We start from the raw sequence: 23094 nt of genomic DNA, 5'->3' as shown, positions 1-23094 counted from the left end.
CTTATCTATGCTGTATCTGTAATATTATCTACACTGTATCTATCTTATCTATGCTGTATCTGTAATATTATCTACACTGTATCTATCTTATCTATGCTGTATCTGTAATATTATCTACACTGTATCTATCTTATCTGTGCTGTATCTGTCATATTATCTACACTGTATCTATCTTATCTGTGCTGTATCTGTCATATTATCTACACTGTATCTATCTTATCTGTGCTGTATCTGCCATATTATCTACACTGTATCTATCTTATCTATGCTGTATCTGTCATATTATCTACACTGTATCTGTATCTTATCTATGCTGTATCTGTCATATTATCTACACTGTATCTATCTTATATATGCTGTATCTGTCATATTATCTACACTGTATCTATCTTATCTATGCTGTATCTGTCATATTATCTACACTGTATCTATCTTATATATGCTGTATCTGTCATATTATCTACACTGTATCTGTATCTTATCTATGCTGTATCTGTCATATTATCTACACTGTATCTGTATCTTATCTATGCTGTATCTGTCATATTATCTACACTGTATCTGTATCATATATACTGTATCTGTCATATTATCTATACTGTATCTGTATCTTTTTCAAAACATAGCCAAGCATACAATTCCTACATCAAAACAACAGACCATTATCTTAATGAATCATTATGCAGTGCCACACATTCCTACTTCACAACTCACTTAAACTTTGACAAAACATTTGCCAGTCCTCAAACATCAGAGACTCAATTTAATAATCCTGACCGACAGTACCCTCATGAGCCACAAACAGCTCCACATGTGAGCAGGATTGTTACTGGAAGAGGTAACTCAGTTATTGTGTCTGGCTTTAATGAAGAGATACATGCAACTTTCATCAAGGATGCAAAATGGGAGGGGAAGGGGCGTCATCGCTGTTCTTAGTTATGATTGGTCAGTTTTGCTGCTTTAGAATGCGGGGAAGCTATCTGATTGGCTGTTATGTTGATGTGTTGTTGTTTTTTTTTTTTAATTTATTTTAGACAAAATATACAGCATAACATGAATCCTTGTTATATGATAAGCATTGTAACTAAACACCAAAGATAAAAGTAGCATTTTAACCCAATCTCCCCCAAGGGTAATGAACTGATACATCTGTCCTCTCTGTCTCTGCTAATGTGATTGATGTGCAGCTACACAACTGTCTGGCTGTTTCCTGAGGGTGTTTATACCTTTCACACTGACGGCACTGTCATCGTCAATCATTTCTATAGACATGTGCACACATTGAACATAACAGTCCTAACTGACAGCTAATTGACGTAAACTATTACAACTGACATGGAAATAAACTGTGACATGTTTTATGTATTGATATTAGTGTGGGACAATTGCATGCATTACAGCTGTAACCAACAGGGGGCGTGACCTAAACATAGACCGGGACCAACACAGGCCATTGTGGTGTGAGTGCATTCACCCTGCCACACCAACACGGCTCCTTTTGAGGAGTGCCAATGGTTATGTATTTATCGTGGTTTAACATTGTCTGCCACAATGCTTACCTACACCCATTCTTCCTTTATTATGGGTAGGCAGCCCGAGAGGTAGCGAGAGCAAATGAATACGGATTCAAGGACACAGGCAGCCAGGTTTCTTGCTTCTTCTTTCATACTGGACTCTCAGAACCCCATGCAGCTCAGTCCGCAATCACACTGTGTTTCTCTGCTCGTTCGTGCCTGATATGGGAATGTAGACCTCTGCCCATCACAGCAATAGAACACATGCTAGTCAGCCCCCAGACAGCCCCGGAGAGAAATGGCTTTTTACATCGCAATCAACTGGCAGCGTCAAGTTGGCAGGCTTCACAAGCCAGTGCCAACGTCTCAGGACACTGTGTTTCTCCAACAAAATCCTTCCTTGGGAATCATACAATGCCAGGGTGGAGCCCTGGGGTCCAATAGATACGAAGCACTTCCAGACTAACTTTCTGTTCTTGAGAAATCAGATCACATATTTTTCTATTTGCATTAGCCATATCCAAGATCCAGAGTTGCGTCATTATGATTTCTGCAGCAAATTGAAAAGTGCGAAAGGTTTCTAGTGTGGCTCAGCAGGGCAGGTTTTGGATAAAGCTCACTATTCTAATTTAATTGAATTGACAGGATATGGCGGATTCTAACCCTTACCACGCTGTTTAAATCATAGGAAGAACCCAGACAGCTGGCAAAGGCTTCAAGTCAGGTTGTTATAAAATTCCCAACCCTTGATGCCACAGGGACTTCCCTCTGAACTCTTGGAAAGACTCTTAAAGAAAACAGATCATTTTCACAATACCAATTAAAGCACAGACAAGCATTGCAAATTATAACGAGGTATGGTAAAGCACATACCTCGTTATAAATAATAAAAAAAAAAACCATGACAGACTATAATTAATGCACAGTATAAACATGCAGGGGGAAAACTAAAAAAATACTGTGCAGAAAGACTGTGGAAAACTTCAATAAGGGTAACACATAATACGTGGCTATTCCTCACCTCCTCAAATTGCATCGCCTATTAAAGTAACTTTGAACATAGGCGATGCATACATATTGCAGAATATACATCACAGACAAGGCACTCTGTCTATTGCAGATTTATTTGTCAAAACACTTTTATTAATAAAAATGAAAAAGGACACATAATTACACGTTTATGGCAGTACCTTAATGAAAACCGGTATACTTGAAAAAATCAGATGAGAGATTTACTAATGCAATAACGCACTGCAGTTCAGTATTGTAGCGGTTTTGTTTCTCAATCAGATAGAACAGATAACCTCTTGTGTTGCGTTCGAGCTGGCGAGTGGCGGTTACCATACACCACCGCCCAGCCAATGTGAAAGTGGGCTTTCCTTCCACACCCACCGCCCACCTTCTGAGGGGCTGGAGAACAACAGAAAAAAAGAAGAAAACGCTGCTTGAGTCAGGAGGCAGAGTTGTGTCGAAACAAGAAAAGCGTTCCCTGGACTGAGGTGCGCTGTAGATGGAGACTTTTCTTTCCCATAAATAATATAATAAAATATATAACAACCTTCTTAAAATGATCTACTGCCAAATGTTTTTCTATCTAAATTCCAGTTCATATACTCAAAATATAAAACGTATAAATTACAGAACGTGTCCGTCTTGGTGTAAAATCGCCTGTATTTGTCTGATATCATGGCTTTATTATATGATTAATAATAGTAGTTTAATTTAATCTCATATTTAATACATGAATCACACACACACACAAACTTAATACAGTGTTATCTGTCAATAACTTGTGTAAATTATAGAATTCGATTTCAGTTTGCAACCTACTTCAAAGCAATACCAGCCTGCAGAAATACATACAAATTACAATCACGTGGACTAGGTGAAGCAGTTGAAGTTTATAAATAGTGTTATGCAATGGGGCCAAGAACAGGCTTGAGAGCATAGCATTTACAGCATCTGCAGAGCGTCAACTGCGCGGTAAACAGGGCAAAGGAAGGTCTTCCTATTATAACAGTTAACGGAAACACACCTTATAGATCATTACCAAGTGTGCTGTGTATAGACTAAACTTGCACTAAACCATGGCGTTAACCCAGTTTAACAAAACCAATTAAAGCTTCAAGTTAATGATGCCAGCTATGTCACTACAGCATAGCACCAGGCTTCACTTTTGGTATGAATAAAATGAATGTGGATGACAGTGAATTTTTAAAAACAATGTTTACTAATGGAATCTGATTTCTGTACAGCTGTGGTGCTTTTGTCGGTTTCCAATGCTTTCAAATGCATTTTTTTTCTAAAGACGTGATCAATAGAGGAAAATCTTACCTTTAAAAAATAAAACGCCTGACCTTTTTTTTTTTTTTTTAAGTTCTTCACGAACTTGTAGTTTAGTGCAAGCTGGACTTAACGCACAGGTCCGTTCATAGATTTGTATTTATAAAGTACATTAAAAACGCGCACCGTTACAAAATGACAACCGAACTTGCGTTAATGTGATCACCTTTATCAAATTAAGAGCCACGCCTCCGGGGGGATTCCAGCCAATGGTTTTCGAGGAATTTGCATGCGGCTTACGCACAAACATAAAAGGTTTGTGACAGCCCGTGTGCGGGCAGAACATACAAAGAGGAGAGTCTCTATTTAAAGGATACAACTCGGTTTCAGCAGCAGCATTACTTCACTAAGAGTTAGGTTGGAATACTGCAAAACCACTAGGCTATTTTTTTTTCCCCTGGATTTTTTCTAATGAATATGGGAAGAGGAAACAGTGCTTTACTGGCGATTGTATGGATATACGTGTTAAAAACGTGCGCAAGTCTTACAAATAGTACAACCGAACCAAATTTTTTAAGTAAGTGCATTTGTATAACAATTTTTCAAACTTTTTTTTTTTTTTTTTTTTTAATTTAGAATAAACGAACCCAGACTACTTTCTTTATTTTCTTTATTTTTTTTAAATTATTTTTTGGGCGGTCAAACTTTTTTTTTTTTTCTTGGCCAAAAAGTAGCAAATTAGTTTAATGGTTTTAGTAATGCTGTAAATGTATGACCGAGAGTAACCTCGAACGGCGGGGTTACTGAATGAGTCCGGGATAAAGACTGCCGCTCCAAAATTGAAGGGTTTTTTTTTTAACTTCCCAAAAAGCAAAAAAAAAATGTTTATGAAACTGAGTTTAATGATTACTAATCGTTAAATTACTTAATATATATATATATATATATATATATATATATATATATATATATATATATATATATATATATATATATATCATATTATATATGTATATATATATATATAATAATTGGTACAATTATAACCGTATATTACATTCCAGTTTCAACTGAACGGATTTCAAGGCGGAGTTTTGTAGGTAACGCTGAATGAACACGAATCCGCTTTGTGGCTTGGAACTTGGTCCCGGGAGCCCGCATGGCACGCCGCGGTTGACGTGGGATTTGGCACAGAAAGGTTGCCTCAAGCGGGGTCCCCTGGAACCTGGTTCCAAGCCATTGCTCCTGAAAGGTGGCTTCGCGTTCTCTCGGATTGAAGACCAGTCACTGCTGAACGGAGTTTGTGTGGAATTCTGTGTTTGGAATTCACATTACATACCCATCAAGTAGATTGCTCTGTTCTCTTGCTACACAGAAAAGCATTGGTTTAAATCGCCCCCCGTGTATTGGTTAAATCTTATACTTTTGTAGCATAAATAACACGCAATCAGTTCTGCAATCACGTGCTCTTATTGTACAGTAGCTGCTATTCCATTGTAAAGCTGGTATGTTTTATACTTACACAGCTGCAGTGTATAAGCTGCAGTCAGTGACGGCATTGTTCGTGCGTGCTGATATAAAGAATGAGGTGGGTAGTGTTTTTAGATTTATAGACGCTGTCGTCCAGGGTCAGTTTAATGCAATTTTAAAATCAAGTCGTATCCATACAAACATGCATTTTAGTTAAGTCCACAGGAGTTCAAACAAGCATGCATGACATCTGGTAATGCGCCAGCATAAAGTGCATGCTGTGAAACCTGTAATTTACCTCCAAGTCTTGTCAGCAAACACGAAGAGAAATTGCCGATTCCATTTATTTACGAGTGTAGTGCTGGTTCCCGATTGCTTTTGAGAAACAAAACAGACTAAAATATACGTATTTCTGGAAATAAAGCCGTTCAGAATTGAAGCTAGTTCTGTAGCGCATTGCAGTGAAGCTCAGCGGCCGCTCTGAATTGCTTTCCAGCTAACAGCACGGAGTGGGTTGTCGACTACAGCAACATTGAATCCAAGTTCTCTCTGCGCACGCCGGAGGTTCCCGACGATGACACCTGTTACCTGGTCCCGGGACAGCCTGACACCATCGCGCAATGCAAATTCAACCAGACTATAAAGACCTTTGTGGTCATCCACGGATGGACGGTAAGCGTACCAAAACAATTTTTACAAAAAAAAGTCAAACTCGTTTCAACATCCGATAAGCCCTTGATTGAAAATACATGCACATCAGAGGTCTGTGAACTAACGCAAGTTCTAATACAGTAATACAGTGTGTGTGGGGGGGGGGGGGGGGGGGGGGGCTGTTCAACGTTATGAATGTTGACATTTCATCGGTGTGCCAAATAAGAACGCTTCAAGTTGAGCTCTTGTATGTAATGCCAGTAGCTCTAGTGCTTTTTTTTTTTTTTTCCCCAAGAACTGCTCTCTGCACACATTAATATAACTGTACACTGATCCCACCTTTCTTTTTAATGGCGGGAATTCCACTTGGCAGCTTGTGAGCGGGCAGGGGCTAGCCTGCTCCTCCTAAATCGTTTTTTTTTTTTTTTTTTTTTAATGTGGTTCTGAGTTGCTAGCTCAACAAAAATTATGCAATATATAAATGCAGCCTCAGCTTAAATAGCAGGGTCAGAGTCTGCAATTACTCAAAGGCTGTAGTAAGGCTGGAATGTGCAAACAGATGTTTCATTATCCAGCCAGTGTCTGCTAATATGTCTTGGCTCTGCTCTGGTAGCCTGATCCTTGGCCCTCTGAGTGAGTGTGTTCTCTCCCCAGGTGACTGGGCTGTTTGAGAGCTGGATCCCCAAGCTGGTGGCAGCGCTGTACGAGAGAGAGCCCCACTCCAATGTAATCGTGGTGGACTGGCTGCACCGAGCGCAACAGCACTACCCCACCTCCGCTGCGTACACAGAGCTAGTGGGGCAAGACGTGGCCAAGTTCGTGGACTGGGTGGAGGTGAGTGGAAATCGTGGCTTTTAAACTCAGAACTTAATTGGGCAGTACAAGGTAGCTGGGTTCTTTGAAATTGGCCATATGTATTTGTGAGAAGCAGCAATCTTGATCTGGGGTATTATTATATTATATTAGCTTGATGCAGTAATATTTTCAACAAATATTAAAGAAATGGGTTCTGAAGGTAGACTAGAGAGGGAACTTAAGAGTAAATCTTCCACTCTAGGTATTTCCAGATCGTTCAGGTTGAAAAATGTCGCTCCTCAATTGTTACTATAAAAAGTGTGTTTTCTAATTTCAGAGTGAAATAAACTACCCTTTGGAGATGTTTCATCTGCTGGGGTACAGTCTTGGAGCTCACGTTGCGGGCATTGCTGGCAGTCTCACAAACAACAAGGTCAACCGAATCACAGGTGAGATGCCACGAGGTGTTGACAGTAAACAGTTTGAGATTGCACTGTGGCTGGTCTTGGCAATGCATATCGTTCCAGTTGGATACAGGAATCTAACGTGATGTTCGTTTTCAGGCCTCGATCCTGCCGGCCCCACGTTTGAGTATGCGGAGGAGCAGCGGCGGCTCTCCCCGGACGATGCTAACTTTGTGGATGTGCTGCACACCTACACCAGGGGCTCCCCCGACCGGAGCATTGGTATCCAGAAACCAGTGGGCCACATTGATATCTACCCCAATGGGGGGGTCTTCCAGCCAGGCTGTGATCTGCACAAAGCCATGCTCATGATTGCTGCCAATGGATTTGCAGGTACTTCTTTAGGTGACTGTACCCAACGAAATAATGCAAACTAGTCTCAAGATTATTGCTCATTGGGGTCTGTAAAACAAGTGGTTTGTAATTAAATGCGACACTTTTTTTTTACCAATTGCAGCCTACATTATATTTCCATGGTTAGCCATTTTAGCAGTGTATAATATATTGATGGCGTAGTTATAATATACAGTACATCACCTTGATGCCATGCTTGGCTATTGACTGGTACCACACATCAAATTCATTGCACTAGTCAGTGCCTTTTCCAATTCTACACTGAAGAGTGTATTTTATACATTTTCTAGTCTTTTGACTGTTTACCAAATTCCACTTTTTGTTTCCTTTTATTTGCAGATATGGACCAGATCGTGAAATGCTCCCATGAACGCTCCATCCACCTGTTCATCGATTCGCTGTTGAACGAGGAGAAGGCGAGCATGGCGTACCGCTGCAGCACCAAGGAAGCCTTCGACAAGGGACTCTGTCTGAGCTGCCGTAAGAACCGCTGCAACACCCTGGGCTACGATGTCAACAAAGTGAGAAACAAGAGAAGCGCCAGGATGTATCTGAAGACCAGGGAGGTGATGCCTTACAAAGGTGAGCCAGGGAGAAGACCGCACTGCCATCCTGAACTCAAGAGGCTTTCGGAGATGGGCCTTTTGTCTGCAAGCGTTTGTCGGATGGTGAAGCAGGAATAAGTTAATAATAATCAAAACCCGCTTTCCCTTCAGGAGAGTCATTCCCAGTATTGCTTTGCCAGTGCAGCCCATAATGTGGTGGTATTCCCAGTTGAAGTGGCGGTCTGGCATACTGATGATCCTAATACATCGGTTTCATACTTCTGTGCTTCTATCCATTATTTAATTTTTTAATGCCAACAGAGTCTTCCAGTTAAACAGCTAACTGCTCTAGGCCTTGTAAAGAGGTAACAGTGCTGTGATCAGGTGGTTTCTGGTATACTGTTTCAGAAAATAGCAGTCCTAAAATAGTTAAGGATGAGACACATTTGTTGAAATGGGTTCTTACCTGGGTTCTTCCCTCTCATCTCTCCTTACAGTTTTCCACTTTCAGATCAAGGTGCATTTCTTCAACAGGATAAACATCTCCTTCACGGATCAGCCAATCACGTTGTCTCTGTACGGCACACAAAATGAAGTCCAGGACATTGCCCACTCCCTGTAAGTAATTCTGTCAAGACTATAAACAATACTATCGTCCGCTTTCTTCTATAACAAGATTACCTGAGATAATAATATAACGCTTGCAATGCTGGCTTTAGAGGACATGAGCACTTCTGAGTTTCACTGGAAACATTCTGTGAAAGTTTCTCAATGGCTAGAACTCCTGTTAAATCTTCATGTGAAAAAGGTGAACAAACTATTTTTATTTGTTTTGGTTTTTTTATTTGCAGACCTGACATGTCAACCAACAAAACCATCTCGTTCCTGGTGACCACCGACGTGGACATTGGAGACCTTCTCATGGTGAAGATGAAATGGGAGAAGGATTCCTACTTCGGCTGGTCCGACTGGTGGGGAAGGAACAACTTTAACATCCGCAAGCTCAGAGTGAAAGCGGGAGAAACGCAGGAAAAGTACGTACTGTGGCAACCAATTTCCCCAGCTGAGAATTACCGAAAACACTTGGGACGTTTTGTGTAAATTTTAGTGGAGGATGTTCTAGGAATGTTGCATATGTGACAGTCTGGTTCTGTTTTTTTATTTTGGTTTTCGTAAAGGGTGGTGTTTAGTGCCAAAGATGGTGAGTTTGCAGATCTGAAGAGAGGAGGGGACTTTTCTGTCTTTGTGAAATCTAAAGAAGACCAGGTTCGCAAGAGGCGTGCAAGGTAGGTCTGACTGACAGCTGTGTAACGCGTGTTCAGCATGGCCTGTTTTCACTTGCTTGCATATATTCGATCAATCCCACAATCGACGTGACCTTTACACTTCTGCTTCCTTGATCAGCTATACTTGATAATCGCACTGGAACGCAGACAGCCATCTTGACTACAGACCATCCAGCTCGGCTATACCCGGGAAAGACAGTGAAAACGAAACATTGTAGATCAGGTCAGAAATTCATATTCACTTTTATAATAATTTTTTTGTAATTTCTTTCTAGGCATCACGAACGCAAAAGACCTGGTAAGCGTTGGATGAACTCCAGTTGAATATGATGCAAAGAATGAAAAAGCAACATTGCCTTGCTATGGATTATTGAAACAATGGGAGAAAGAACTGGAAGCTAGTTATTGGACAACGACTGGCGTGCCATTGCCTTGGTTATTTCTAAGCACAATATAAAGCTGTTGAGCATTTCAATAGAGTTGCTCACTTAAGTATTCTGACAATACTCATTGTTACCTGTATCTTTTTCATTTTTGTTCCTACTGTTTTAGATCACTTTACCTTTATGAGGGGGACTGGGTCATATTTATCACTTGTCACCAATGTTCTTTACCTTTTTACTGGAGTTCTGATATCTGGTTATTGATTTCCTCTTCTGTGTAAAAACTGAAATTAAATTGGTCTCATATATATAAAAAAAATTTCATAGGGCATGGAGTGTAAGATGATTTTTAACCAAGTAATTAAGTTTCACAAAAACATTTATTAAATACTAAACACTTGTTACTAACTGAAACATGCATGCACAAACTTTATTTTTTTTAATGTACAGACAAAGTCTGTAAATTAATCCACCAAAGTGTGTTTTTTTTTTTTTTTTTTAGAAAGTATTTGGGCTTCAACCACGAGACAAGTTTGTCCTGTGGGATCAGAGGGCCCAACATTTTAGCTTTAAAAAGTTATCTGTAAATTGAGACTTCTTGTCTGGTGTATCTGTTTATATGGAGATCATTTATTGAAAACAATCTCTCCAATCCAGTTTGATTTAAGTGAAATTTCTTCCAAAGATTATATGTTTAACATATCAGTATTTACCAAGAGTCAAAGAATATAAAAAAGGGAACTTAGTCTATCGTGTATCTCAAAGAGACTTGGAAATGAATTTGTCATGTATATATTTGTGTAATAGACTGTGTATATATTTGCTAGTTCTCCCTTGCCCACCTATATTTTCCCGAGCTATAGTGCTTGGCTTTTTTCTTTATTTTTGTATGCTTTTACTCATGCCACTCATTGACACAAAGGGTCGAAATAGTCACAGAGCGATCTAACATGTGCTGACCAGAGCAAAACCTGCCGTGAACAAGGAAGGGAAATGCTGCATGCCTTAGGGGTTAGGCTGTTGCATAAGAAGCTGCAAAAAAAAAAAACTGTTTGTAACTGTGTTAATACTTTATACACATGATAGTGTATTAAAGCACTTGCATTAGCACAGTAGAGTTGGGTGTTGACAGAGGCACAATATAAACCCTGTCTTGTTCTAAATTGGTTCACAAGATGAAATTGTATATGCCTGTGCTGAAGTTGAAAACAGTGTAGGGGTTGACAGTAGGTGTTCAAGCTTGTTCTGTATTTTGTTTGAGTGGCAGGTTCTTGAAACCAGATTACAGTAACTTCCATTATGTTGGCTAGGTTTGAAGATGTCTAGCAGTAGACTCTCGTCGGTTTGCTAGAAGTACTTGAATGGGATCGCCTGTGTGTAGTGTGCTACAGTCTTTCTAATCTTGTCTGTCTGCATAGAAAGAAAACTGTCTTTAATAAAGAAGCAATTGATAAAGGGTTACTGTGGTAGACACCTGTAAGGAGACTGTGTTCTGCAATATATATAATTTCTTTCCGATGTTTTATTTGTAAAAGTTGTTCACTGCACACTAATGGGTGTTGCTTCAGTCATTCATGTAGCTTGGTTTGTTTGCAGTTCTAAACAATTATTTATTCAGCTGTATGGAAGTTAACTGATTGTGAAGCAAGCATTCGTGTGTGACGATACAGTACTTACTCTGCAGAAGTGTTTAGGCAACGATGAAAGAACTCTTGTGGGAGAGCAGAGGAGTCTTGACTGTTCCATCGTGTTGCAATCTGTCCTGTAGTTGTTTGTGGGTTTTTATGCTATTATCTAATCCGTATAATAAAACAGCAACTGGCAGTAAGCCAGCTTTGATGTTCTATGCAAATTGTATTTATTGGAGCTGTTTAAAAAATAAAGTTGTACCACAAAATTGTTTTTGTTTTTTGTTTTTCACAATGTTTTATTATGCAACAGTTTGCAAATCTACAAGAATTATATGGTACCGGATCATGTTTATTAAGCTTTAATAAAGTTTTATTATAGTGTAATTTCTATGAGATTTCTTGCAACATAAAAGCAAAGGCTTGGTTGTTATCTGATGTAAAGGAGCATGCTTGCAGCCACTTCTTGGAAAGGAGGCACGTGATGAAGTTCCATGTGCTGTGAAGTGCCTGTTCTTCATGTTACAGTAAACAAGCACACAGAGGACTTTCCATTCACTGTATATTGAAAGAACTTCAAAGAAAACATCCCACTGCTGGTTACAGGGCATGAAGCTGACCATTGTTCTAGTAAACCTTCCCCAATACGAACTACCGTCAATCTACAGCCCTCGCTTTATTCCAACTTTTCTATGCAATGCACTCCGACTCCCAGACTCTGACTCCAACTCATCCTCTCTTTAGCTCTCCTTCAAAGTGAATCTCTACCAAAAAACAAGCTTTTACAATGATGTGTGCCGAAATGTCAGACCAATGAACTGCCAGTGGTACATATTGGGTAAATTGTCCTGTAATTATTTTGCTAATGTGCCTGGGTTGCAGTGCTACTCTTGTCTGGAGGACCCCGGTCTTCACCTAAGTTACAAATGCAGAACAGAACCTTGTTCAGCATGTTTGAGATGATCCTGTGCTTCAGAAAGAATCTTTTTATTTTACTGGAATTTTGATAATAGTAAAGTATTGCTGTTTGCATCCTATTTCATATTATATTCTATTGGCATTATTGCACTTACTGTAAACTATACTGTATATATGAATATTGCATTGTAACTCCTTATTGCCCTGTAATACCTTTAAGTCACTTTGGTTAAATAAATAATAATTTAGGAAGTATGAAAATCAGATGCATTTTTACAGGACACCTCTGTATTATAGGGTTAATAAATCATTATCTGTGAAGCGAAATGTGATACCTTGGATATTTGCTTTTCATGTCTGTTCAACATCAGCACTTGCCCAGACACAAACGTAACCTTGACCGACGTCCACGATCACATGAACAATCACACAGAGCAGCAATCATTTGTTTCCAGATGAGGAATGCAGGTCTGTTGGTTGAGTACGACTTATTTATTTATTTATTTGCTGTTCTAAAAACTAACTTCTTCAAAACTAACATCACCAATCAGGAGCTGTAATTACTTCCAGTAAACTAGGAATGGAATTTAGTTTTTGTTTGTTTAGCTTAGTTAAGATTAGCCCCAGTAAAACTTTATTTTTGTTTTTATTGTTATCCTTGCCAAGTCCTAACGCCTGAGCCAAATGAACTCCCTGAGTTGCACTACAAATGGAGTAGGAGCCTTGACTGTACTAACTCGGACCAAGCAAGATATACTGCAGCATGTGAGGCAATATTCCTGCACACAGTCCCTACAGCGGAGAGTTGTAATAATTGTTTAGTAGCTACGCTAAGTTAATAGGATCTCATGATTTAAGGAGTGCTAACCTGTTTTATTTATTAGTTTTAATAACTGGTCCCACTTTTATTGCACTGTGAATCAATTAGTTCTTTTTTCCCCCTATGTAACTAAGGATGTGCAGGTGTTTCAAATCCAATGCTGTAATCTGGTACCATCAATGTACATGACTTGCTTAGGTGCCAGGTAGCCACAGCACCTTTTCATCTAAAACAACGTTTTTAAGATACATGCAAAGCCTGAATTAACCAAAAGATATTCAGCAGAATTAAAGGAGAGGTCAATGATAACACTGACAGGGTTAAAAAAAAAAAAAAAAAAGAAAAAGATTTTAAACTTTGGATAGCACTCCTTTGAGAGTAGCAATCCTGCATTGAGATTGCTATGTGGGTAAATTTAATTTGCACGGTTATTTACAATGCCAGTTGGCCACTTTGCAGTGCTGTTGTGAACACACACACACACACACAAAAAAAAAAAAAAAAAAAAAACATTTCTAACAGACTTAATGGCTGTCCAGCTGTTGCATAGCCCTGTGCACAGCTGTTTTTAATGCTATCTTGGTGCTGTAACTCTTCCTAGAGACACACGATGCTCATAATAGACCTGCTAATGCAATAACACTTACAGGTTGTCTGGGAATTATGTTTTCCACTATTCAATGCTTCCACCTGTTTGTCACCTTGTTCCACAATAACAATCATCATGGTACATCCCGATCAGTAAAAGAATACATCCCTGTATTGCATTGATATTGCATAAGAGATATAGTGTTCTCATGCATTAACTATACAGTGAAGAAATGAACTGCATCCCTTAAATAAAGAAAACGTCTTAACAGCCACAAGCAGAATGACGCGGTGTGATTTGAGCAGGAGGTGTATGATGTAATAATAGCTGACCAATAACAAGGCAGAACAGGTCCACTGGCAGAATACATGACTCTGCATGAAAACAGGATGGATATCAGAAAAGTACAAAAACATGTTTGTTTTTTTTGTTTTTTTTAAACCAGTTCATATATTATTTATAATAACAAATAGCACCACATTGTTTTAGTAGGATACTGTATAATAATAATAATAATAATAATAATAATAATAATAATAATAATAATAATAATATTTTCCATGTAAACGTAGATGGATAGGTGTTCCAGGGAAACTGGGAGCTCATTCTAATTAAGAGGATCTCCAAATGAAAATCTGTTCCTTCTCTCCAAGCCTTTTTTTTTTTTTTAACTCAAGCCTGCTGCCTCCAAAGATCTAAGCAAATGCTTTTTTACCAGTTTCCAGATTGAATAAAAAACACAAGCTGCTCAAACAAAAACCTTCAAGGTGAAAGCGAGGTGCCCTGAATGAAGCTAAGCACTCTCTCTAGATATTACACAATCTTATCTGCAAGGCTATTACACATCATTGAGATATAGGGTAAATATGTAAGCCCCTTTACAATACAAACTTTTCAGATCTGCATAAAGTTGGGTGATTAGTTTTTTTCATGTGTGCATGTTGCACACGCAGTACATGAAATTAAATGCACTATTTTGTAATTTGTAGAACTTGTCCTGAACTGCAGGCTTAGTTTGACTTCAGGGGTCTCAGACATTCTTTTCAGACCTGGGACGCAATGTTTTTAGATCAAGTATCACAATGCTGTTTTACCGGCTGTAGGTATGCTAGGTACAATTAAAGCGATTTTCTCTCGATAACAATAAGATGACGCCATGTGCTAAAAACGACTGAATGAGAACATGCCTGCTGCTGCAAAGGTTCCAAATGTAGTCCTATTAACAGCCTGGGTGCCTGACGTGTGGGGGCACAAGGGCCGGCACAAGAATAACGTGCCGAGAATCTGTGGAAAGGGAGGCGTATGACGTTATAACCGCTGACCAACAACATCATGGAACCAGATCCGCTTACAGAACAAACGCCTGTGCAAAGGAGCTGGCAGTTAAAATAGATTGGCTGGGGCCAGTGCACCACCTGCTCCGGGGCCCTTACTGGATACCCGGATGAAACTAAACCGCAAAAGTTCTGTTCCTGTCCTGGCGTAAGCAATAACATTATGTATTCATATATAGGTACCGACCTATATTACTTTTAATAACACACAACACCGCATTGTTTTATTTTAGCTAATAATAATAATAATAATAATAATAATAATAATAATAATAATAATAAATACAAAGTTAAATGACTTATCAATAACAGAGAGCGCATATAAAACATTGTCGTCTTTGGTCTTTTACATTCTCAACTGAAAAAATAAATAAAATTAAATAAAATAATCTCCAGTCTATTCGGTTCCATAATAATACACACAGAACTGTTCTGTCGGAACCTGTGCAAGCATTTCATTTTTTTTTTTTTTTTTTTTTATGATAGTGCATCTTGCAGTTTGTAGTTATGCAGTATTTTGCTCATTCCAATTAGTTTATATGCATTTTAATTGTATTTAAAAGTGTGAACGAAGCATAATAATAACCTGCGGAACTGTGCTCTACTGTACTGGGGTCCCGACAGTACCCACCCTCCCCGCTCGATCACTGCGGCCAATGGGATGCTTGTAAAGACTTGTGGAGCTCGGGAGAGGTGCTATTTAAAGACGAGAACAGAGATGCGCGCCTTCAGTTTCTAGCAAAGTTTTCCACACGCAGAGGGCAGAGGGGAAAAAAAAGTATTATTGTGAGATATTATTTGAGTGCTACTGTAAGCTTTTGTGGTAAAACGCAAGTCAGTAAACACAGTATTTCGGCAAGCCTCACTAAGCCTCTCATATTTATAAAGAGACATGAAAAGTGAAGTTTCTTTATGTCTGGTCTTGCTTGTGTTGAGCGCCGCTGCGTTGCCAGCGAACACTGTTGAAAAAGGCAACACTAGTTCTTCTGCTGCTGGTGAGTAATTTGGTTTCATATTAATTCATTCTATTTTAATTGTTTATTTTCTCACTGGGATACATTTTGTGTCAACAGTAGCATTTCATTCACTTTGTTACTTGGGTAAAAAAAAAAAAAAAAAAAGTTACAATTTTATTTTCCATCTTTCCACTATAGTGTGGTAGTTTGTAACTTTATTTTGTACGTTTGTAAGCGATTGGTAGTAAGACCAATAAAGAATAGCTATTGCTGTAGTGTAAGGGAGTTCACAGGATTTAATTTGGATTAAACGCGTATTTATCGGTGCGCATTAAGCGGCTAACTAGTCTTACCCGTGCTGGTTTTACTGAAATCTAATAATAATAATAATAATAATAATAATAATAATAATAATAATAATAATAATAATAATAATATTTTGAGTTCCAGTGCAGGTTGCCTGTGCTACACTGCCAGACCGCCACTGTATACTCAGTTGTATTAGTTACCACAAGGTCAAGCCATGCAAATTGCATGGGCTGTGATTCCTTTGAAAGGATTGTTTTTCTAAAGCCTCCCCGCCGCCTCAGTCTTGATGTGATTTTTCAGATGATCAATGGTGCCAGAACTAAGTTTATTTAAAGAGCTCCGTCTCACTTTTCATATTTGTTAATGCATAAGTGATGACGTTATGAATGACTAGGAACACAGTCCCCGTCCGCTCCAAACATTCATCCATCCAGTCATTCATTCATTCAAAGTGCAGGACAAAGCTCGGGGCCGCATTCATGCCCTCACATGCACATTTATCCTGAAAAGCGTACAACAAATGGAGCTTTACCAGATGAACGCTAGTAACCCAACCCAAGCGCGCTTTGCCAAGTTCAGCTTCGCAACTCTGCAAATGTGCGTGCAAGGTACTTTGACTTTACAACGTTGCTCGAACTAAAACTAAATAAAAACACCACATGAAAACACTTTAATAAAACATATAGCTAGAATTTTATCTTGCTTATTTTTAACGGTTTAAAAAAGTTTTGATTAAAAAAAAGAAGACATGCTAGACTGAATGTTATATCAAAATAAGAATTTAATGCTGATTATTGGGATGTGGGTTGGGGGGTAGTGCCAGATGGAGTGGTTACATCATGTTGGTTTTTACCTGTAATTTGCCGCTAATCCTCTGTAACTGTATTTCTTTTCAGATAACTCCTTGCACCTAGAAGGAAAGAATACCTATAATGAAGATTTTAACTCTGTCCTAACCAAGTTCTCCCTGCGCAGACCTTCAGCTCCAGAGGAGGATGTGTGTTACATTAACCCGAGCGATCCAGATGCACTCAACGCCTGCAACTTCAACCTCACCTCCAAAACCTTCCTGGTTATCCATGGATGGACGGTAAGACAAAGAACTCCCTCCTCTAGCTCTTCATAAGAGAAGCTGTAATCTGAAAGCAAAACTGTATAGTTTACATTTATGACAAGACAATAGCCTTCAGTGTTGCTAACGGCGTTCAGAAGAGATCAACTTCAACAGTGGCTGCATAGAAAGAACATTGTTTGGAACTGCACAGTCTGAATTTCTAGTTTCCTTGTTAGGAATGAACAAACAAGCCTGGAGGGGCAGATATAAAGTAGTCTAAGAGAATTCTCCTCTTTCTTTAATATTGTTACCTTGACGACGGAAGTCCGAGACTAGTGGCTGCCCTGCCCTGTATGACAGCAGTGGTGGCCTTGCCAAGTTCCATAACCCTTCCATGAAAACATTTTCCACAAACTGCAGCTGCTAAAGCACTTTAGAAATATCATCACGCCAGTGAATTTAAATTGAATGACAGAATTAGAAACTTCTAACCCTTTGTTCCTAATGAGCTTTGTCTTATAGACGGTGGAGCTGTTCCATAGCTTGCTGCAATGATTTTATTTCCTTTAACAATACCAGGTTAGCGGGATGTTTGAAAGCTGGATTTCAAAGCTGGTCGCTGCTCTGTACGAACGGGAACACGATGCCAATGTGATTGTGGTAGACTGGCTGAACCGTGCCCACCAGCACTACCCTGTTGCTGCTGAGAACACCAAGCTGGTGGGACAGGACATTGCCCGCTTCATAGACTGGATGGAGGTTGGTATCCCATACTATAAATTGTAGGGGGTAGTTTGTTCAAAGCAAAGTGGATCTTTTTTTTTTTCTTATAGTTTTAACCCCGGCTTGTGCAATTGATGTGTATCTAGGATCAAGCATCTAGTGGGTGCAGCTGCACGTTTTTATGCAGGGTACAAAAAAAAGTGATAATTTATTCAAATGTTTTTTTTATTGTACTTATTATTTGAAATGATCATTTTGTTCTTTTAGGAGAAAGCAAACTTTCCACTTGACAACGTTCATCTTATTGGCTACAGTCTGGGTGCACATGTGGCAGGGTTTGCAGGAAGCCACGCCTCCAACAAAGTTGGAAGAATAACTGGTAAGCAGCATGTTCATGCATGGATTTAGGAGATCAGTGCTGAATAGACATATAAACACAGACTACAATTTACAGTGACAGTTTATTGTAATACCTAGGAATTGCGCTTTCGTTTTCAGTGTAAAATAAATCAATTCAAATGCCCCTGCAGCCTTGTAAACCCATGTTTCGTTTGTCCAGGTCTAGACCCGGCGGGCCCTGTGTTCGAGGGGACTCATGCTCAAGGCCGCTTGTCGCCGGACGATGCACACTTCGTGGACGTGCTCCACACCTTCACCCGTGGCTCTCTGGGGCTGAGCATTGGCATCCAGCAGCCCGTGGGTCACGTAGACATCTACCCCAATGGAGGGAGCTTCCAGCCAGGCTGCAACCTGAGAGGAGCCCTGGAGAACATCGCCAGCCATGGCATTTCTGGTGAGTAGAAGAAGCCAGGCATGTCCTGTTGTTCAACACCGGGTTGCAAGATTTGCATCTGTGATCTGCGGTGTTTCTATAGAACTAGATTAAGTACTTCAATCTCCCAAGAAATGGCTGCAAATATTCTGCAAAAAGCCTGCCTTGTAAGGGGGGAAAAAACTGTTTTTTTATTTTTTTTTATTGCACGTTTCAAACCAGACATTTGCACTGTATGTGTTAAACACTGTAGGTAAGGAAAATGTAACACATGTTATCCATACATGAAGTGAATGATATGTCTATTGAAGACATATAAAAAAAAACGCATGAATTAGATGATGCGATTTGACTGTTTCCAAATAATCCATTCAAGCGTTTATATTATCACACCAATGCATTTTTACGTTTGGTAAAGATGTGGACTGTGTTTGATGCATGGCAGTTAAGATTACACTACGTGTTTGATGCATGGCAGTTAAGATTACACTACGTGTTTGGTGCTCTGCAGGCTTCTCGGAGGCAGTGAAGTGTGAGCACGAGCGCTCCGTCCACCTGTTCATCGACTCCCTGCTTCACGAGCAGCAGCCCAGCATGGCGTACCGCTGCAGCAGCAAAGAGATGTTCGACCACGGCTTCTGCCTCAGCTGCAGAAAGAACACCTGCAACAACGTGGGCTACAACGTGAACCAGGTGCGCAACCGCAGGAGCGCCAGGATGTACACCAGGACGAGGGCTGCCATGCCGTTCAGAGGTGTGCCTTATAATATACATCAACATGTGTGTGTATGTGCGTGTATATATAATCTCTATCTCTCTCATAGTTACATACATATTGACGCATGCTAATTGTATGCTGTTTACAGTGTAGTGGCCAGAGTTCAAACTAGTCCTGACCTTAATTCTATTGAGGTGCTAAATAATTAAGTTGACCCTGCTGAGGATCAGTTAAAAAACATGGGAACTGGCTGAAACAAAGACCATGGTTATGCTTTGTGACTCAGATCGCCTTATAACAGTTTTTCTTTCTATCATTCTTTTTTTTTTTGCAGTCTACCACTATCAGTTGAAGATTCACTTCTCCAGCAAATTTAACGACTCCGAGATCGAGCCCACGCTTACAGTGTCCCTTTACGGAACAAAAGGAGACGCAGAGAATCTGGATCTAAACATGTAAGTGCGTTTAACCCCATTTCACGAACAAGAAACTACGTTCGGTTCTGTATACGACAGAGCCCTACTGTTACATTTCAGGGGTGTTTTTTTTTTTTTTTTTTTTACAAAAAGAACAGTGCTAGCTGCAATCTGGATTTACCAGCCTCCTAAACACCTGGTGCCAACTTGATAGCGCCTTGCTGTCTAGAACAGAGCCTGACGATCCCTCGGTGCTAAAGAGGATTCTTTCTCTTGCAGCAGACAAAAGTTCTCTCCCAACAAGACCCACTCCTTTCTGCTGGTGACGGAGGTAGATATCGGGGACCTTCTGATGATGCGGTTCAGGTGGGAGGCCTCCTCCAGCTGGTCCTCCTCCTCTCTCCTCAAAATGATGTCATCCTGGTGGTCAGACGAGAACCCATCGAACTCCGACCTGGCGATCCATAAAATCCGGGTCAAAGCTGGGGAGTCCCAGAAGAAGTAAGTGTCTGTTTTTCCTAGTTTGTTACCCTGAAGTGTTATACTTGATATTCAAGGTGTTTTATGCAACCGGCTGTAGGTTTTTTAGGTTTAATTTTACAAAAAGTGAATGCATGTCAAGGTGTGCTTAAAGCACCTGTGGAAAAGGCTGCAGAAGATGTGCAATAAACAGACGCAAGTCTCATTGTTAGGCAACGCAGCTGTGAGAAGACACACAGGGGCCATACTGACATATATCACCAAGTTTGCACCATTTTTTGTTTTTTGTTTTGTTTTTCTGAAACGAATAAGAAACTGCTAATGCTGCAGAACCAAACAAGACACAACTAAGGTGCATGCAGGAGCTCTCAAACTATTTAACCTAATTAAGTTACTGGGAGCTGGATTCTCAAAGTTATTCACTCCAAATCATTGTTAGCATTGTTTTTGTCTGACTGAGGGAAAAAAAACAACTGAAAACTGTTCACAAGCCTTAGCATCAAATATCACTTTACTGGCTGTGTGCGGTATTACTCTGTGAAAATAAACTTTTTGACTTTTTAGAGTAACTCGTTTTGAGAATCTAGCCCTGTGTGTTTTTAAAATTTTATTTTTATTTATTTTTAATGGTGTTAACTTATCACAGTGGTAAATGCTTTATGAATCTGGCTCAAGGTAGATTTATTTTTCTGACGTGTAGCTGTCTTTTGTCTTAGGATGGTTTTCTGCTCTAAAGATTCCCCTGAATTTGCTCCGTCTCAAGAGGTCATTTTTGTCAGGTGTCAGGATGGATGGGTCAAATCGTCAAAAAGGTACATGGAAGAAACAGCGCCAATCAGACGTCAGCAGGATATACAGCTATGGCCAAAAGCTCTGCATCACCCGTTATACATTTTGCATCTAGGTGATGCAAATTTTTTGTCCTTAGCTGTATAGTTCTTCAGTGCTCGATACTAGATATGTTTCCTTAGATATTTAAAAATAAAAACTGCTGTCATTTCTTTCCTGCCTTCTAAAGGAACAGTGTACTCATCTTTTTCAAGGCAGTTTCTGGCTCTTTTTAGAATTAGATTTCTTGTATTATCTAAAGGGAAGTCAATTAAACAATCACAGGTTTTAAAGCAATATATATTATTTATGTTCAACCTGGCACCACATGGAGAGTTCACCAAGTCTGGGCTCGCTTTTATACTAATCTAGATAAGCTTTAAAAGGAAAATCACAACATTATTGTTTTTATAGTACTGCAGTACTATTTTTATAGGGAATAACCATATCAATATTAAACCAATTTCTGATAACCCATGTTTGTTTCTGTGTATTGTAGACATGTGACAAACAAGCATTGAGGCTGTACAGAAGAGTCTGGAACAGCAGCCTGGACCAATCATATCATTCTCGGAAGAGCACTTGGCATTCGACTTTAGCCAGCCTTACCTGTTTTGTTTATTATTTATTTGTTTGTATATATTGTACAGCAGCACTGTTTAATTTAAAAACCAAAAACTTTGTTTTAAGCCGTGAGATACTTTTGTTATGTCAATTGGAGCTGGTTTTATATGTGGGTATGCTGTCTGTGTTCGTTGAAGGGAGCAAGAGAGCCTTAAAATATTATTACTTGAAACACCTGGTCAAACCATATCTATTTATTAGGCAACTGAAAGGTAGAATGGGGCTGAATTACATGGGCTTTATACCAAAATACAAATTGTTCAAGCAAAATAAAACTCCCCGTCTTACAAAACGAACACTTGAGGTATATTTTCTAATGTGTGTGTTTTTTACAGCATAGCTGTTTTAACAGCTGCTTCTCTATAGCTCACTATAATTACCCACAGGGTTGACTTCACTAAATACAGTGCTGGGCAAAGTGATCTGCGGTAATGCACGCTTTAGTGCGTTTAACGCTATTAAGATGGACCGCGGTTGAGATCATTAAAATCAGCCCTGATGTATTATTTGCTGCCTTTACATGACTCTTGCAATGAACAGCTGTTAACATTCAGAAATATAATTGATATCACAGAATGCTCTTTGCCTTTATATGTGGGTGTTTGTTCTACAGAAGAATATCAAATAGCTTGCTGCTGATGCATTCTACCTGTGCCTTTATTATTTCACTAACAATTTATTAGTGTGACAGACAGTACTCTAAATGTTGAGCTACAAAGGTGAGGTTGTACCTTTTAAAGTTGACCTTGGGTTTTAAGTTATCACGCTATATAATAGCGATTGAAAATAACCTTCAGAGTTTTCACTCGTCAGTTTGCACGTGTAGTAAACGTTCTTCATTTTTGTTTAGCTGAGGACATCTGTGCTGTAAAATTGTTTTCATACTTCGTATATATTCTGTTTTATACTGGGAGACAAAATGTGTGTGGTCTTGAATTGCTTGTAGAGATCTATTTATTTTTTTAACAGTGTTTAGTGTTTTGCGCTGATGAAAAAAGGTCAAGCAGTAAAACGAAAGACATGTTAATACTGTAAATTGATAGAGATGTAAAACATTGAACGATTGTTCGAGGGGGAAGGATTAAATCTCAAAGCAGCAGAATTTTTTGTACATAACTGTAAATGTGATGTTTTAATAAATTATAACCAATTGTTCACCTGTTCGTTTTCTTGTTTCTTT

The 23094-nt window shown here is 39.3% G+C and overlaps 2 protein-coding genes across 3 annotated transcripts; both read left to right on the top strand.

Annotated features, from left to right (window-relative positions):
• The first annotated feature begins 4141 nt into the window (after positions 1–4141).
• Positions 4142–11642, top strand: LOC121300855 (lipoprotein lipase-like). The gene is made up of 10 exons (XM_041229797.1): positions 4142–4374; positions 5764–5939; positions 6573–6752; positions 7051–7162; positions 7277–7510; positions 7871–8113; positions 8574–8694; positions 8928–9110; positions 9255–9362; positions 9638–11642. The coding sequence occupies exons 1-10, from the start codon at positions 4269–4271 to the stop codon at positions 9684–9686; spliced, it is 1512 nt and encodes a 503-aa protein (XP_041085731.1). The 5' UTR covers positions 4142–4268; the 3' UTR covers positions 9687–11642.
• A 4119-nt stretch (positions 11643–15761) lies between these two features.
• Positions 15762–23071, top strand: LOC121300697 (lipoprotein lipase-like). Of its 2 annotated transcripts, none has more exons than XM_041229395.1 (10): positions 15762–16029; positions 17196–17389; positions 17933–18112; positions 18344–18455; positions 18636–18869; positions 19360–19602; positions 19901–20021; positions 20265–20483; positions 21179–21274; positions 21790–23071. In XM_041229395.1, exons 1-10 carry the CDS (start codon positions 15927–15929, stop codon positions 21809–21811), a joined length of 1524 nt encoding a protein of 507 aa, XP_041085329.1. In that variant the 5' UTR covers positions 15762–15926; the 3' UTR covers positions 21812–23071. The 2 variants fall into 2 exon arrangements, with proteins under 2 accessions (XP_041085329.1, XP_041085328.1); XM_041229394.1 differs by having other exon boundaries at positions 20262–20483.
• Positions 23072–23094: the final 23 nt, after the last annotated feature.

The sequence above is a fragment of the Polyodon spathula genome, chromosome 26, assembly GCF_017654505.1.
Source record: "Polyodon spathula isolate WHYD16114869_AA chromosome 26, ASM1765450v1, whole genome shotgun sequence".
NCBI lineage: Eukaryota > Metazoa > Chordata > Actinopteri > Acipenseriformes > Polyodontidae > Polyodon > Polyodon spathula.
The sequence above is the reverse complement of the archived record's forward strand: the minus strand, read 5'-3'. Positions and strand labels throughout refer to the sequence as shown.